The 15,259-nt window shown below is 45.0% G+C and overlaps 1 protein-coding gene across 2 annotated transcripts in view; it reads left to right on the top strand.

Moving 5' to 3' along the window:
- The window catches only part of VPS41 (VPS41 subunit of HOPS complex), a 1,668,740-nt gene that overhangs the window by 1,248,184 nt on the left and 405,297 nt on the right, over positions 1 to 15,259 (top strand). For both annotated transcript variants that reach the window (XM_069613279.1, XM_069613280.1), the window contains 2 exons: positions 5 to 149; positions 13,810 to 13,851. In XM_069613279.1, coding sequence (XP_069469380.1) covers positions 5 to 149; positions 13,810 to 13,851 — 187 coding nt within the window. The remainder of the gene's footprint in view (positions 1 to 4; positions 150 to 13,809; positions 13,852 to 15,259) is intronic.

The following is a 15,259-nucleotide window of genomic DNA, read 5'->3' as shown; positions in this document are numbered from 1 at the left end:
TCAGGTACACATATGATCAGCGCTATGATAAGGCCCTGGAGATCTATTTAACACTGAGGCACAAGGACGTTTTTGAGTTGATTCACAAGCACAATCTGTTCAAATCCATCAGGGACAAGATTATTCTGCTCATGGATTTTGATGCAGAGGTAGGAATATAACATTTAGTCATAATCAGCATAATCATGTTTTTTTAACACCATATTGACTCATTTGCTAAAGAGAAAATCGATTGCAACTATCCATCAATGAAATTTTCCTGTTGCCGTTCATAACTATACATTCAGTAATTGGTTAGGCACACTAGGTATTTCTTCGCTCATTGTTTCTGTTCTAAAAGCCCATCTGGTTAATTAGTGGTTTGGTATTAGCTGTATGAAAACACACTGCATCAAACATTAGGGTGAACAACAAAGAATAGCAGACAAGGTAAATAAGAATAATGGAACAGGAAGAAAAGGCAGACCGTGGTGCTGGACAAGAAGGAATGTGAACTGTGTACTGGATAAACAATGAGAAATCCCACTAGTGGTGTACAAAAGTCTGATTAGAGACTACCCACATAAACAAATGCTTCTGAAGGGGCCCGAAAGAGCGACTCCTATATCTGGACCCTAAGGCACTATCATGAAGTGTACATACACTAGACAAGCCTGTGTGGGTCCAGTCGTAACATACACTGGATGCCTTCTGTGGGAACAGCAAGCAACACACTGTTACATGAAATACACTATAGACTACAGGTAGGATGTGGCATAGGGAAGGACAGAGATTACCTCCTAAGGTATAGAAGCCAGTCTCTGTATAAAGGAATACACAGACACTGGTGCGAACACCATAGAACACTGACCAGACACTAAGAGCCCAAAAGGGACACAATATTCAGTAGAGGAAAGCAGGAATTAGGAATGCAGAAAACTGTAGCACAGAACTGGTAAAAGGTTTATGAGCAAAGTACTGGTACAAAACAACAGAGCAGGGAAGTGGTACAAGGTAACCGAGCAGAGTACTGGTAGAGTACTGGTACAATGCTTATAGACAGGTAATAAAAGCAGCCTAGAAAATTGGACTGGAAACAGGCAAACTATGCAGGGCAGGTCTATGGAACACAGGACTAGAACTAAGGGAAAAGGTACAAACGGAAGCAAGAGAAGCAGTCTGACTAAGCGCAGGGATGTGAAGGGTGGGGAGGGGGGGGTAAAGGTTGAGACTAAATAGACCGGAAGGAGCAAGAGAAGGTAGAGGAGGAGACAAAAGGGAAACTTTGAGAAAGGGAGCAGAGATTAGTCACAGGTAAGTTAGAATGGTAGCTTATAAGCAGTGCTAGCAGGGCAGAAACCCAGGGTGGAGCTGTATGATTGAGATGCACACAAGCAGTCACAGGTGTGGTTAATGGAAATCCCTGGCATGACTTCGGAAGAGGAGCCAGTGCTGACAAACTCCTTGAGTTTTGTTATAGAACAAAAAGCACAGTAATTGCACTGGCATTCTGAGTGTTGCAATCCTTTGATATGCCTGTCTTCTTCCATTAACTCTGAAAGTAATGTGCATGCAAGTCAGTGTCCAAGAACATTTCAGAATTAGGTTGCTGGGTTTTCCAAATGTCTCTCAGGTGCATTATGGGAAATGTCTGTTTCTGGAAATACAGATTTGTGCAGAGAAAGGTTGAGTAGTGATTCAGGGTCAGTTGTCTCTGGTGATGGCTGACATTGTCCCGCGGGTCTGCAGACAGTGCCACCCAGAGGCACTGATGCAGAGACATGACACTCCCATAAATACTGCTTACATTATGCCATCATTATATTTCTATTGGATAGGGTCTTCCAACAGTTTGCTCATCATTAGATGTATCCTGGCCACTGGTACCTGGAATCAGAAACATTTCTCCAGCAGAGGACGTAGTTTGCCTCAGCACCCATCAACTCCGGCGGTTCTCTCTTTGGCTCTGGAAATTACAGCAGCCATAGTATGTATAGGGCACACCATGCCCTGTGACCGAGTTCGCTGCATCGAGAACATTTCTCCCCAGATAATTTTGTTTGCCTCTTTTTCACCAACTATGCCTAGTTCTCAGAAACCATTGGGGTTCAAGCAATGCTGGGGATTGTACCTCGAAGATGTTGTTTGAAGACCCCCACATGACCTGTGTGTGGTGTTTGGATGTGGATCATGATGTCTCAGAGTGCGGTTCCTGTCCAGCAAGAACTCAAAATCTAGGGAGACTTGCTGCAGAAGCCGGTCGTCCGAGGAGGGAATGGTGTTGAAGTTTCCAACACCTGAAAAAGATTCTTCAGGAGAAAGAGAAGCAAGACCAATCACAAAAAGTGCCACGTAATGTCCTACTCCAGGAGTGGACCACGCCACTACTCGTCTTCTGCACACAAAATGAAGTGAAAACATGGATCACAACGGGACAAGAGTGACAGGTCTTCAGACTCCACCACAAAAAAGGTGATTCAGCCTCGAACCTCCGGGACAAGCCCATGACCAGTGAGCAGGCGGTGCGATCCTGGGACCGCAGGCTTTAGCAGGGAATTATACGATTTTTGAAGACCTGGATCTCATTGACCTTGTGGCAGACTTTCGCGATGCAAGTGGATTAGACCCTTCCCTGGACTTATTCATCGTCAAGGCTTCTCAGTATGACTACACCTGAACATAGCCTTTCGGCAAACAGTCCATAAGGTTCCTTGTTGCTCTGCACTTGATCTAAGCAAGTTCAACACTACAAAATTGCAGATATTCTGGATATGTGCCCTTAAAGAGTCCACCATTTGGCTGTCTAGGATCCGGAAACAGCACCATGGAGAGCCCATTGCTCAGCGCGGACAGTCAGCATGGCACGAGCAAAAAAATACATACTGGCCTCGACAGATCCGATTTACCTCTAGGCATGCTAACCGTGATAGCCTGGTGCTCCAGCAGCAACTGCAGGCTCCAAAAGCTTAGTGTTCTATCTCTGCCAACAGGCAGAGAAAGTAAATCTTGATGGCATCAGCAAGAAAATATTCAGGGCAGGTTCAGTGGCCCTTAAGGCAATTAACACTTCCTACGCTTTAGCAACGTTTGCGCATTGTTCTTGGAAGGTGGTGCTGTAAGCAGCAAGCCACCGCCCGAGGACAAAATTTGAGAGGTATTCAGGGATCTAGTAGAGGATGGAAAAGGATGGAGCATTCCAGGCATTGTAAATGGGGCTGGATAATGCAGAGTGCATGGTCTGGACAAAAGGGGCAGCAAATGTTCTTCACCAGTACTCATGGATAAGTACCACCTGCTTCGCTGCAGCGATGACCTCAAACTGGAAACCTGTCCTTAAACAGGGTACAGCTACTCCTGCCAAGAATTTGGGATTTTGACACAGAAATTCCAATGGAATCTAACTTTTTGTCAGTACCTTCAAATTGGAAAAGCCTAAATTGTATTTAAACTACATGTTGGAATGCTTGAAATGGTACGATTGTGCAATGAGAGATTGACCGGGTCTCACACTTGCACTTTAGTATTGTGTTACTGGTCTTAAAGTATTGGTGAATTGTGTATTGAAGGAAAGAATATAAAATGTATGAGCAACATTAAATAAACCATTTACTAAATAAATTGGAAGAATGACTTTTTTGAGAAAGTGTTCACCTAATGAAATGTGCATAGAGCCAAGAGGGTTTTTTCCTGTGTTTTTTAAGCATTTGGGATTGACAGTCCAGCAAACGATGTCAACCATAATTATATGGTACAGCTTTTGCCAAGGGCCGTGACTCAAGCCTTTGCAAGACTTTACACAGAGGGGGTAAATAGTGTTTCCCGGCAACCAAAGGCATCCAGAGATGAATCGCTAGGCTGTGGAGAGGTAGAAGTGAACAAAGATCCCAGAGCCTAGGGTGCATCAATGCCCTCAGCAACCACCTCCTCCCAAAGTCCTCTTTGATTTCTTTTCACCGCATTTAGCGCTGGAAGGAGGGATGCTCTGAGGGGTTTCGAGTGATTGGGAAGACATTACTTTGGACGCTTCAGTCATTCAGGTTGTCACCCATGGATATTGCCTTCAACTCATTCAAAGGCCCTAGATCATCCCTGCCGGATAGTTCCATCTCAGACCCAGTTCTTCTGGGGGAGGTTTGGAGTCTGCTCCTAAAAGCAGTGATAGAACGGGCCCTGGACCGAGAATGGGAAAAGTGATTGTTTTCTCCCTACTATTTGGGACCCAAGAAAAAGAGGCTTATGTTGCATTTTAGTTTGAAGGCTTCTCAATAAGGTTTTAAGAGAGGATTAATTCAAGATGTTGACATTTGTCCAGATTCTTCAGACCTTGGATAGACAAGACTGGTTGGTGTCCATAGACCTTCAAGATGCTTATTTCCATGTGCCCATGCATCTGAAGCACAAAGTTCCTGAGGGTTGTGATTGGTAAGACATTATTAATGTTATGTGCTCCCTTTTGGGTTGACCTCCTCCCCGATGTTCATCACCAATCTAATGTCATTGGTGGTGGCAGGGCTCAGGTGGGAGACAATTCACGTCTTGCCCATCCTGGATAACTGGCTCATCAAGGCCAGTTCCCTGGAGCAAGAAGGGTCCCACCTACACCACACATGCCACCACTTGCAGAGTTTAGGATTCTCCCTCAAGTACAAGAACTCCCAGATGACGCGTCTCAGACCCTTTTCACCTGAACCTTGTTGGATTCTTGCTCTGGGAATGCTCTTCTCCCTGAAGACGGGCACAGAATATCTTGCTACTGGTTGAGTAGTTCCAGAATTCAAGAGCACCTGCCTCCTATAGCTGTTCTGTTCCTTCTTGGTTTAATGGCATCCTGCTTTTTCCTGTTGCCATAGGCTTTGCTTCGGATGAGATCACTCAAGTGGTTACTTAGATCTCAATGGTCTCAGTTCTTGGATGACATGGGGTATCGACTTGGACTCTCAAGTCGAGTGGCTCAGGACATGTAATGGTGGGCCCAAAGGGACAACTTCAACGCAGGAAAACTCGTCTTGCAATCCTGGGCGGAAGATACCGTTCTGATGGATGCATCCCTGAAAGGCTGGCGAGCTAATTTGAGGATTTTTGTACTTGGCTTAGAACAGGTTACACATCAACCTGCTGGAGCTGTGGGTGATCAGACTTGCCCTTTTAGCCCTGCCTCCTTCCATCAAGGGGAAATGTGTCCTGATTCTAATGGACAAGCCTTTGGCCATGCACTACTTCAACAAGAGAGGGGGTGTGGTGTCGCTGTCCCTTTGCAGGGAAGCAATGCATCTTCGGTTCTGAGTATTGGAGAACCACATCCATCGGTCTGCAGCCCATGTGGCTAGAAGAAAAATGTGATGTTGGATGCTCTGAGCAGTCAGAGCACGGCCTCCCATGAATGGAAGTAGTGTCTGAAGGTTCTTGTGGACATCTTAAACCTTTGGGTATTCCCTCAGGTGGACCTGTTCGCACCCAGCATGAACAGGAAATGTAAGCAGTTCCGCTCCAGGATTTTCCCCACCCGAGAGAGGGATGCATTCTTAGTAGATTGTAGTTTCGTAATCCTGTATGCATGTCCACCAATTTCCATCATCCTGCAGGTTCTCAGGATGCTGAGGAAATTCTGGACCACAATGGTTCTGATTGGGTGCAGAGGGCTTGGTATGTGGATCTTCTCGATATGACCATCTATCTTCCCAGATGTCTCCCAAAGAGACCGGACCTTCTCTCCCAATCAAGATGAGGGGGGTGGGTCCTTCATCCCAATCTCATCACCCTGAATGTCTGCCTAGTTCTACAGATTCTGAGATGCACGGTTTTGGACATGTCTGAAGATGTTGTGGAGGTACTCCTCTCTGCACAGAGAACTCCTACCAAAGCCATTTACAACTGCCGCTGGAAGACTTTTTGTGCTTGGTGCAGGGACAGGGCTCTGCACCCCATTGCTTGTTCTACAGCCATGGTCCTCCAATTCCTATTGTCTCTTGCTTGAGGTGGCTCACAGGTCAGGATTATGAAAGGCTATCTTGCCGCTATCTTGGTTTTCAAAAGGACACACACCCAAGCAAGGCTCCTACGTTCCTATTCATCTGAGGCTTGGTCATTCTGTTCCCACTGTGGATGTTCATCATGCCGCCTTTGATTGTAACTTGATACTTACTTTTCTGATGGACTCCTCTTTTGAGCTAATGCATTCTTGTCCATTGCAGTTACTTGCCCAGAAAACAGAACTATTTTCCTAGTTGGAATTACATCAACCAAGAGAGTAAGCAAGCTGAAAGCTTTTTCAGTGAATCTTCCTTACCTTTCATTCTCCAAAGATAAGGTTACACTGAGGATCAGGCCGTCTCTTCTTCTGAAGGTAATTTAGGAGTTTCATCCCATACAAAAGCTGAACCTACCAGTTTTCTATTCACAGCAGCATCCTAACAAAGAGGGGGACATGCTACACCGATTGGACCCCAAGAGGGCATTGAGTTTTTACATTGCTAGATCCAGGGAGTACAGGAAGTTTGATCAACTGTTTATAATATATGTAGGTTCAAGGCAGTGTACCGCAGTTCCAAAGCAGTTGCTAACAAGATTTATCCTACTCTGTGTTTCAGAGTTTTATGCTCTGTGAGCGAGATCAGTCCGTTTGGGGTTGAGTGCACTCCACTAGAAGGTGGCTATATCGGCCCTACAAAGGGGGGTGCCTCTGTCCTGGACATTGGTCATGTGGACCTCAAAGCATTACTGTCTAGATGCTATGGACCCTCAGGATGCTTGCTTACTACCCGCCTCCTGCGTTTTGAATACTGCTGTGTGAGTTTCTCTAAAGATGAGAAATCTGTGGGATGGCGCTATCCATTAGAAAGGCAAATAACTTACCACGGGTAATGTTCTTTTTGACAGATGGCTCCTCCCACAGATTCCTCATTGCCCTCCTGTCCATCGTCACACTAAAGGAGCGATGGGGCCTACTAGAGCAAGGAGGAGAAATCAGGGAAAAGGGGGTGGAACTAAGGTCCCAAGTTTGGTAAACGGTATACATACTGCAATTGCCATCATTTCTGGAGTAGAGGAGTGAACTCTTGGAGTTAGTTCATGATTAGTCCAAGACGCCCCCTGCTGTGGGAAAGAATTCTGTGTACTTTATTTTTCTGCAAACGCTATTTCATTACAGAACCTTTGGTATACTAAATTGCTCAGAAACTAGCAAGAACCATTGTGCTGCACTGTCATCCACCCAGTACACGCAGCACCTAATTGCAGTACACTGCCAAAATAGCATGTCTAATGAAGATGCACATGTCACTGTTAACCAGCAACAAGAACTGGTAAGGTGCCCACAATTAACCATTATTTAGATTGGAGCTCGACTGAGCCCTCCAGCCACACTCTTGCCATACCTGATTTGAGGTCTCATTGCACATTGGGCTCTCTTCTCTCCCCTTTTGTTTTGATGTTATAGACCAGCCATGGTACTTCTTCCAATCCATTCACTGTTCCTCCCGGAATAACTAAGTCTCTTGGTGCACCACACAGGCTACTACGGTTGGTAAGATGGGGCTGCACCCCGCTTTTTATCTCAATCACCACCAATCAGACAATAGACCACCATATTTATCATGGTACTGTAAGGAAGGCATGGTATCAAACAGTAAGACAGACACAAGAGATCACAGTTTAAAGGTGTTTATTGAACTTCAATTGGGTTAAAAAAAAAACGATCTAATCCTAAATCTAAAGATGGGAGCAAGCTATGACCATCAAATATTAATAACGCAGTCCTAGTCAAGTCTTGTCAAAATAAAAGGGCCTATTCTAATAAACCTATTGACAATTCTTACCTCTAAATACAAATAGTGCAGAAAACCATGTTATGCAAAAGAAGTGTTCAAGAAATGATATGTCATGATATCTGAGCCGTTCTCTCCCCTTCCCCACGTTTTCAGCACGGGACAAGGCAGCGCACTTTCTGGTTTCTTTAGCACGAGGGTGCAGTTCAAAACCTCAGAATCGGGGCTTCTTGGCCAAAGTCTCTTTGCCATTCAAAGTCTCTTATTTCAGAGACCCTGATGTGACAGACATTCAAGTTCCTTCCGTTTTAGGATTTCACTTGTGCACAATTTCTCAGGTGATTCACGATTCACCTCGGGTCCCCCTCTGCCGGGCTCAGACTCACCTTAACACAAAACCTTCAATAAGTCTCCCTCCGCTGGGCTCGGGCCAATTTATCTACTTCCCAAACTTTCTTTACTTTATCAAAATCGAAGACTTTCGATTGTGCGTGGGATTTTGCTCGACCCGCCGCAGGACCACTTCGGTTCATAATTCTTTGTCGACATATATCTCTTTCCACTTTCACTCATGTCACTTCGCAGCTGGATACTGAGATCTTTGATTGAGCACCCACATTGTACCGGACTACTCTGTCAAAGGTATCGTCTCTTGGTTTCAAAGTTCAATTGCTCATTAGCAGTTTGACTCTACTTGCGTCTTTTATCACACACGTTTTAGCAATGTTCGTTCCAGCGCTTGCCATACAATGTTGCTGCTTGCAACCTTAGCTTCAACACAGACCAGTCTTGTATCAGTCTCCCCAACTCACCGGCTGTGTTGATTTCATGGACGCTGGTTTGTTCTTGGAGCCAAGAATGGTGCCATGGCGGCTGGTGATTATCCCTGCCTTGATTATTGATGCAGGGGGGCCCCGGGTGTATCTGACGCAAATGCAGGATTCTTCAACTTGATTTCCTGGTCTTACGCTTCCTTTTCTCGAGGTTCCTGGACAATAACAGTTCCTTGTGATCGATCCCCTTCTGTTTTGCCGTCTTTCGCCTCTCATTCAGCCACCGTCTCGAAACTTCTGCTTCCTCGTGTACTTTACCTCTCTGAGTGTGCTCTCATGCTCCACCTTTTATCTGTGTGGGGAATCTTAATGGGAGTCAGGTGTGTGTGTGATGGTCGGTAGTTGGCTACCCCCACGCCTGACCATTGCATTGGGACACGTCAGGTATACGGATCGGGTGTTGGTCTGTTTTCTCTCATAGCGAGCTGGCCATGAGAAAGTGTTTGTGTTGTAAAAGGTGTGGGTAGAGTTCCTAAAATAACCTACTTGGTAGGATGGGGTAAAGGTGCTACGGGGAGGGGATTCCATGTCTCACCATCCAGTGTCCCACTCCCACTCCCTGAAGCCCCCTCACCCAGGTGATCCTCCCGCACTGGTCCAGCCCCAGGAACTGGATCCAAAAGCAATGGCCGTGTCCTGGCCACCTGGATGACAGATCCCCGGGGACTAGTGAGTGAGACACCTTCTGGTTTCTCACAGTACTCGCCTCCAGCAGACCCTGCATCTTACTCTTAAACCTATTTTCTGCAAGATACAATATGATCCCCCATCGACTAAACACACTGCCTATTTTAGGGGCTAGACAGCATGTAACCCGCTGCACCTACACTGGCACCTAGCTGCCATATATGGGTGAACACTGTCAGCTGGGCACACACACACACCACTAGTTTTTGACAAGCATTTGCACTATAAACAGCACAAGCTTAACATTTTTAACGCTCCAGCATTAACTCGCCAATAAATCAGTCACTATCTACCAAGTTTGCTACGTGCGCATAGCTGCCTCTGGTTTTTCTTGACCTAGTTTACCATTTTGGGTGCTTCTTGTGTGGGCCCCTACCAAAGGACATGCAGCAGTCCTCACCACTCAAATCCTATCCCACCAACACAGTCCCAGTGCAGGCGATTATCAAGTTCATCACCCTCCTTTTTTGTTCTACATAATACTTCGGCTTCGTTAAGTATAATTAGGATCTTGAGCACTCCCATTTTATACCAGATGAGATAATTTTCCCTTTCTTCCATCATCATTCCCAAAAGGTGGAAATGTCAGGAGTCTTATACCTCTGGGTACTCCTACCACATCCATATCTTTTTAAAGAGGGATAGGTTTCCACCACTTTTGTATTCATTTTAGTCTTTCTAATTTGAGTAACTTGTTCTGCATGGTTTCTAGTCCAGTGTTCGTAGTATTACTACTTGAGGTTCCTGCGTGATTCTGCTTACCGTTGGCGCTGTCCTCTATAGCTGCATCAAACACTACCTGAAAGTAATTTCTATAGCTCATTGTTCATAAATAGTGATGATGAAGAGCACCTCATGTAACACTGTGTCAGTAACATCCTGTATACTGCCTGTGTATGCCGGTAAACATCTGTTCACTGCTTATTCTTGTTCTATGACAAACGTGACCAAGCAGATAGAGACCAAGGCATAAGTGCCTCCATCCCCACAACTGCCCCCCCCTCATCCCATTCAGACCTGTATTGAAAGTCCCCCACCCCCATGTGAAATCCCCCTAAAACCTGTGCTATTTTTGCACCACCTGCTACTCCGTACCTAGATTAAAGGTTGTGAAGTGTTGGGGCCCGCAGTCCCAAGGAGCACTGGAGCACCTGGGAATATAGGAATTGTAGAAAAGTGATAATTGCAATCGGAGCGGGGACAGGGTGTGTGCAGGGACTCCCTTGTGCTGATCATCTCAGAGATGCATTTAATAACAAATCTTGTCAAAATGTTTCTTGCACAGCACTTTATCAGGCCAGTGCTGTAAACAGAAAACATATACAGGTGAAGGTGGTACCCAAATAGGGAGAGAAAGTGAGAATTATACACTGTGTCCAGGTGATTCAGAGACCGGCATTTGTTTTTGAGAAGAAAGACAACATTGGTAAAGAGCAGATGTAGAAGGCAATGCAATTGACATCCAAGTGATTAAGGAGGCAGTGAACGACAGCAATTAGAAAAATGGTCCAAACATGCAGTACGTAAAGTGTTTGCCAAAGGCGTTTGAGAGAGGATGTAATGCTGGGGTGGGGGAATGGGAGAGTGACACCCCTAAGTATGATTGAATTATGACTGGATGCTTTGGTTGCTGCTTTTGACTTAAATTGGCCTCCTAGATTTAACATTTCAAATTTTAGGATGGCGGCACCATCATGTGATAATCCACTTTTATCTCTTAGATTGCAGAATATGAAGTCAAACATACTCAGCCCTTGTTTCACACTGCATTAAAGATGATTGACTACTTTTATCATGCTATTTTAAGCAGGTTGGTGTGCCTGCTGCCAAAATAAGGGAAAGTTGCTGCACAGCCAATCTGTAAACCTTTTGTATAGCTTCAGGCCTGAACACAGCACCATGTAACCGTCGTTATTGTTAGGAAGTGCCTACTAGTAGAGCCGGGCGAGTCTGGCTGGTAGTTCTAATGCTCTTGCACCTGTCGGTGAGCTTCACTTTTGTTGGCTACCAGAGCTCCTTGGCAGCCAAATGAGTTTGGTGGGGTTGTAAGCAAAGCTCAGTCCTGGTAAAATAATGTTCTCCTCTACCGCTAAAATAAACTAAAATCAGTTTCCTCTTCTGAACTGCCGCATGCCCAAATTGCAAATTACCCCCTGGCTCAACTGTATTGTACCTCCTTTTCAAAACTTATGTCCAACCACTGGCTGAGGTCATCAGCCATTCCACTCTTGCGTTTCAAATGCGTGTAGAGTGTAAAATAAAGCTGGTGGTTTGGCTGTAGAGGAATAGTGAAGACACAGGTTCACTGGGACATTTGCATAGTGACTGTGTCAAATCTTGTCTTGATGCTTTGACTGCTGGATGAAACAGAGTTGCCTTTCCATTAATCCCTTTGGATGAATCCCACTCAGAGTCCATCTGGTCAAAACATGGTATTTAACTTTGCCTATGGAAAATGTTGTGAAGTCTACAAGGTTTTCAAACTGTGCAACAAACCACCTTAGGCAGTCCACAACATTACTAGTTGCATTACATCTGAACTTCATTAAGAAACTTTGAAAAGCTAGAAATAGCTTAATCTAATAGCTCTTCTGCATTTGTAAGCGGGATCACACTAAACCAACACTCATTCACCTCCATTGGTTGCCATTGATGATGCAAGGTCGATTCTAGGTTATCTGTATTACACACTGAGGGTTTGCATCGTCTGTCCTAAAATTATTTTGCAATCAGCTCACCTAAAGACTCAACATTTTCTGTTATTTCTCTGGTTCAAAAATCAGAAATTCATATATGGGCTACCTATGGCTGCATTAACTGGAAGGAGACACTGAAAGGAAAACAACAAAGTTGGTTGTGCGAGAACCTGAAGACCTACCTTCAATCCAGAGGCCTCAATCGTTCTGTCATTGACTTGAGTACTTCTTCCTATCCCCCCCACACCCACTTCATCACCCATCTTCCCCCCATCTCCATTCAACATGTTGAGGTTGGTGTCAGAGGCACAATTACATTATGTATTGTGATGAATTTGGGGAATTCATCAATTCTCCCTTATAGCGGGCCACCTCCTGTGAGGCTAGGGAGGTGAGCCTGCGAAACAAGACCCTCCCTAGGGGTCTGAGAAATCGGGACTTCAATGGGAGTGACTCACCTCTTGGCGACAAGGACTCCCATTCATATAAGGAATTCCCTGAGAGGAATACTCTCTCTACATATATGGGAGTGGGAAAGACTGCTCTCACACTCCCATAACGTTGGCTCAAGTTAATTATGGAATTTCCTTGAACTCAGCAGCTGACGAAAAGCAACACATCCCTTTGAAGTGCGACGGCAAGAATGAGACGAGGAACCTTGAATGGTGGAGGAAGAATCCTATGCAGAGTCGGGCCTCCGACGTGCGAAGCTCCTGGACGGGTGGAGCCGTGCTACACCGCGGACCGAGCAGTAGCATGGGAAACTGAAGAGAGGAATGTGAGACACTGGAAGGCTGGCACTGAGAAGGCCGACATTGCCAAGACCGAGACGGGGGAAGAACCATCTTACGTGGAGGTGTGACCATGCTGCAATTGTTGTGGGCCTGGGAACCGCAAACCGGCACCGAAGCCAGGGGACACAGCAGGAATGAATCTTCTGCTCTTGGTGCGGGGATCACCAAAACTGCCCAGACAGGCAGGACAAAGAGAACGGCAGAGACGTCACCCCGCTGGAGCACACGTGAAAGCAGAAAGGGTATCAGTGATTCCCAGGGGGGAGGGAGGTGAGTAGAATTAAACAAAGAGAGAGAAATAAGTAACCCAGAGGACCTGAAGGCCTGTAGATCCCTAAAGATATGGACTTTGTTACAAGAAGGGAACCTGAAGGGTTCAATCAGTCTATACAAGGCACAATAAAGTTCCAAGTTAGTGGAAACGGACTAAGGGTATAACCCCTCCCCTTCGAGAACTTGAGACATTTGGTTTATGTAAAGACTTTTTCTGTGAGGAACTTAAAGAGACTTGAAGACGTTTCTTTTGCAAACCATTAAGAACTACGACCAGTACTTTGTGAGAGATCAGCTAACATTGACCAGACGAAGCAAGAACTCTGAGGCTACGGCTCCCGCTAATTTTGTGTTTTTTTTTCTAAAGTGGCAGGTCCAGATAGTGAATAGGATTTGGATTGAGGACTACTTTTTGGTATTGATGAGCACCCTTAATTTAGTTTGTAGGCAGGCGAAATCCATTTTAGCAATCGGGACAGATAGGCATTTTCCTTTTTAGTTAAAAATAAAACCTTTGAAATTTTAACCTAGAGTCTGGCTCCTTCTTCTAGTTTGCCACAGTATTTAATGTTAACATTGCACAACCATTATCAGATTCCTATATTTTAATTGCAAAGCTAATTCCGCCATCTGAAGAAAATTGACAGTCATTGCAGGGAAAAAGCAGAATTGTGTTAATTTGTAGCTCATTTAAACATGCTTTAAATTAGTCGACAGTCTTAAGCATGCTGCACTATTATTAGTGACCTATTTGCAGTATCTAAAGTTCTCTTACTTTCTGCAGAAGGCGGTGGATATGCTTTTGGACAATGAAGACAAAATATCTGTGAGTATTAAAGTGTTAATTGAAATACTTCAACCGCCTCAGTACATCCAGTCTCTGCCCATGTGGCTTTGATTGCCTTGCCTGCATTTTCTGTTCCACATTTTAAAAGGCACACCTAGCATTATTTTACAAAAGATAGTTCTCATGTGCTTTCAAGTGTTCTGTTGTATTTACTATGGATGTATTGTCATGCTATGAACATTGAGTGAATGTGCTAGTCTGTAGTCAAGCTAAACAAAAGAAATGTTTCCAAAACAGACATTGATCTAATGCAAATTGTCTAAAAATGACCAATCAGATGTGGCTTCATGTGAACACGAAAAGGACATAAAGTCGTCTTGGGACTGGCTAGCAAGATCACTTGTAACAAATCCTCAGAAATACAGCCAGAAGGGAATCCAGCATGAACATTGTAAACTTGGATGTTGGAATACTCTTGGTTATGGCCATCTGTTAAATGAGATGCTTCTCATCTTTCATGATTTAGACGTGATTTGTCTCCAAGAGACATGGTGTTAGGGAGAATTCTCCATAAAGGCTAATTTCCCAAACCTACTGAGCCCCCAGCAGCTTTGCTGGATTTTTTGGGGTTTATTTTTTTCTCCTGCTAAGTGAGTCTCTTTCTCCCACTCTTAGGCATGATTTGAGTGTCCTTTGACTATGCATGTGTTTTATGGGCTATGTTTTTTTTTTACTCCGTAGGGCATCATGTGTTTTTGGTATGGGTGTTACACAGCACCCTCAGTGCAGTAACACAGGGTGTCACAGTGACCCCCAAACATAGACTCCATACCCTGGGACTGACTACTGTCTCCCAGGGCATGTAAAGTCACCATTGGCTTTACTAGTCTTAAATTGTCAACAGAACCAGTACAAACCATCATATTGTGGAAGTACTGGTAGGGCTAATTCGATTGCCCCTGGGTCTGTTTCCAAGGGGGCACTGCCCCGTACCCCCTTGTCAAGTTTCTGGCTGGTGGCAGTGGATGCCACGAAAAATATTCCACCGGAATATTTCCTATGGGATTTTCCCATTGATTTTAAACGCACCGCTTTTTGGTGCAATGTTAAAGATACCGCTGGGTTATTTATTTCATATTAATTCCCCGGTTGGGTCTTTTTGCCAGGACTTGGTTTTAAAATGGCGTTTTTTGTTCGCCTCTGAAACCCTAACCCAAGTCGAGCCCTTTGTTCCACTTTTGGCGGGCTTCTGCACAGAAGCCTCCAAAAGTGGTGCCACTCTGTCTAGGTCTACAGGATGTGTGGGAGGGGGAATAGGCACCCTGGACTGAGTTGCCATGGCAACTCAAGTCACACTCTTGTATGATTGGCCCAGTGGTGAGCCGCCCGGTTCACCACTTAGCATGTTTGATTGACAGCTAGGCTGATGAATGGGGGGTTTTCTGCA

The sequence above is a fragment of the Ambystoma mexicanum genome, chromosome 5p, assembly GCF_040938575.1.
Source record: "Ambystoma mexicanum isolate Mex_15411 chromosome 5p, UKY_AmexF1_1, whole genome shotgun sequence".
NCBI classification, from domain to species: domain Eukaryota; kingdom Metazoa; phylum Chordata; class Amphibia; order Caudata; family Ambystomatidae; genus Ambystoma; species Ambystoma mexicanum.
This window is presented reverse-complemented; position numbering and strand designations above follow the sequence as displayed.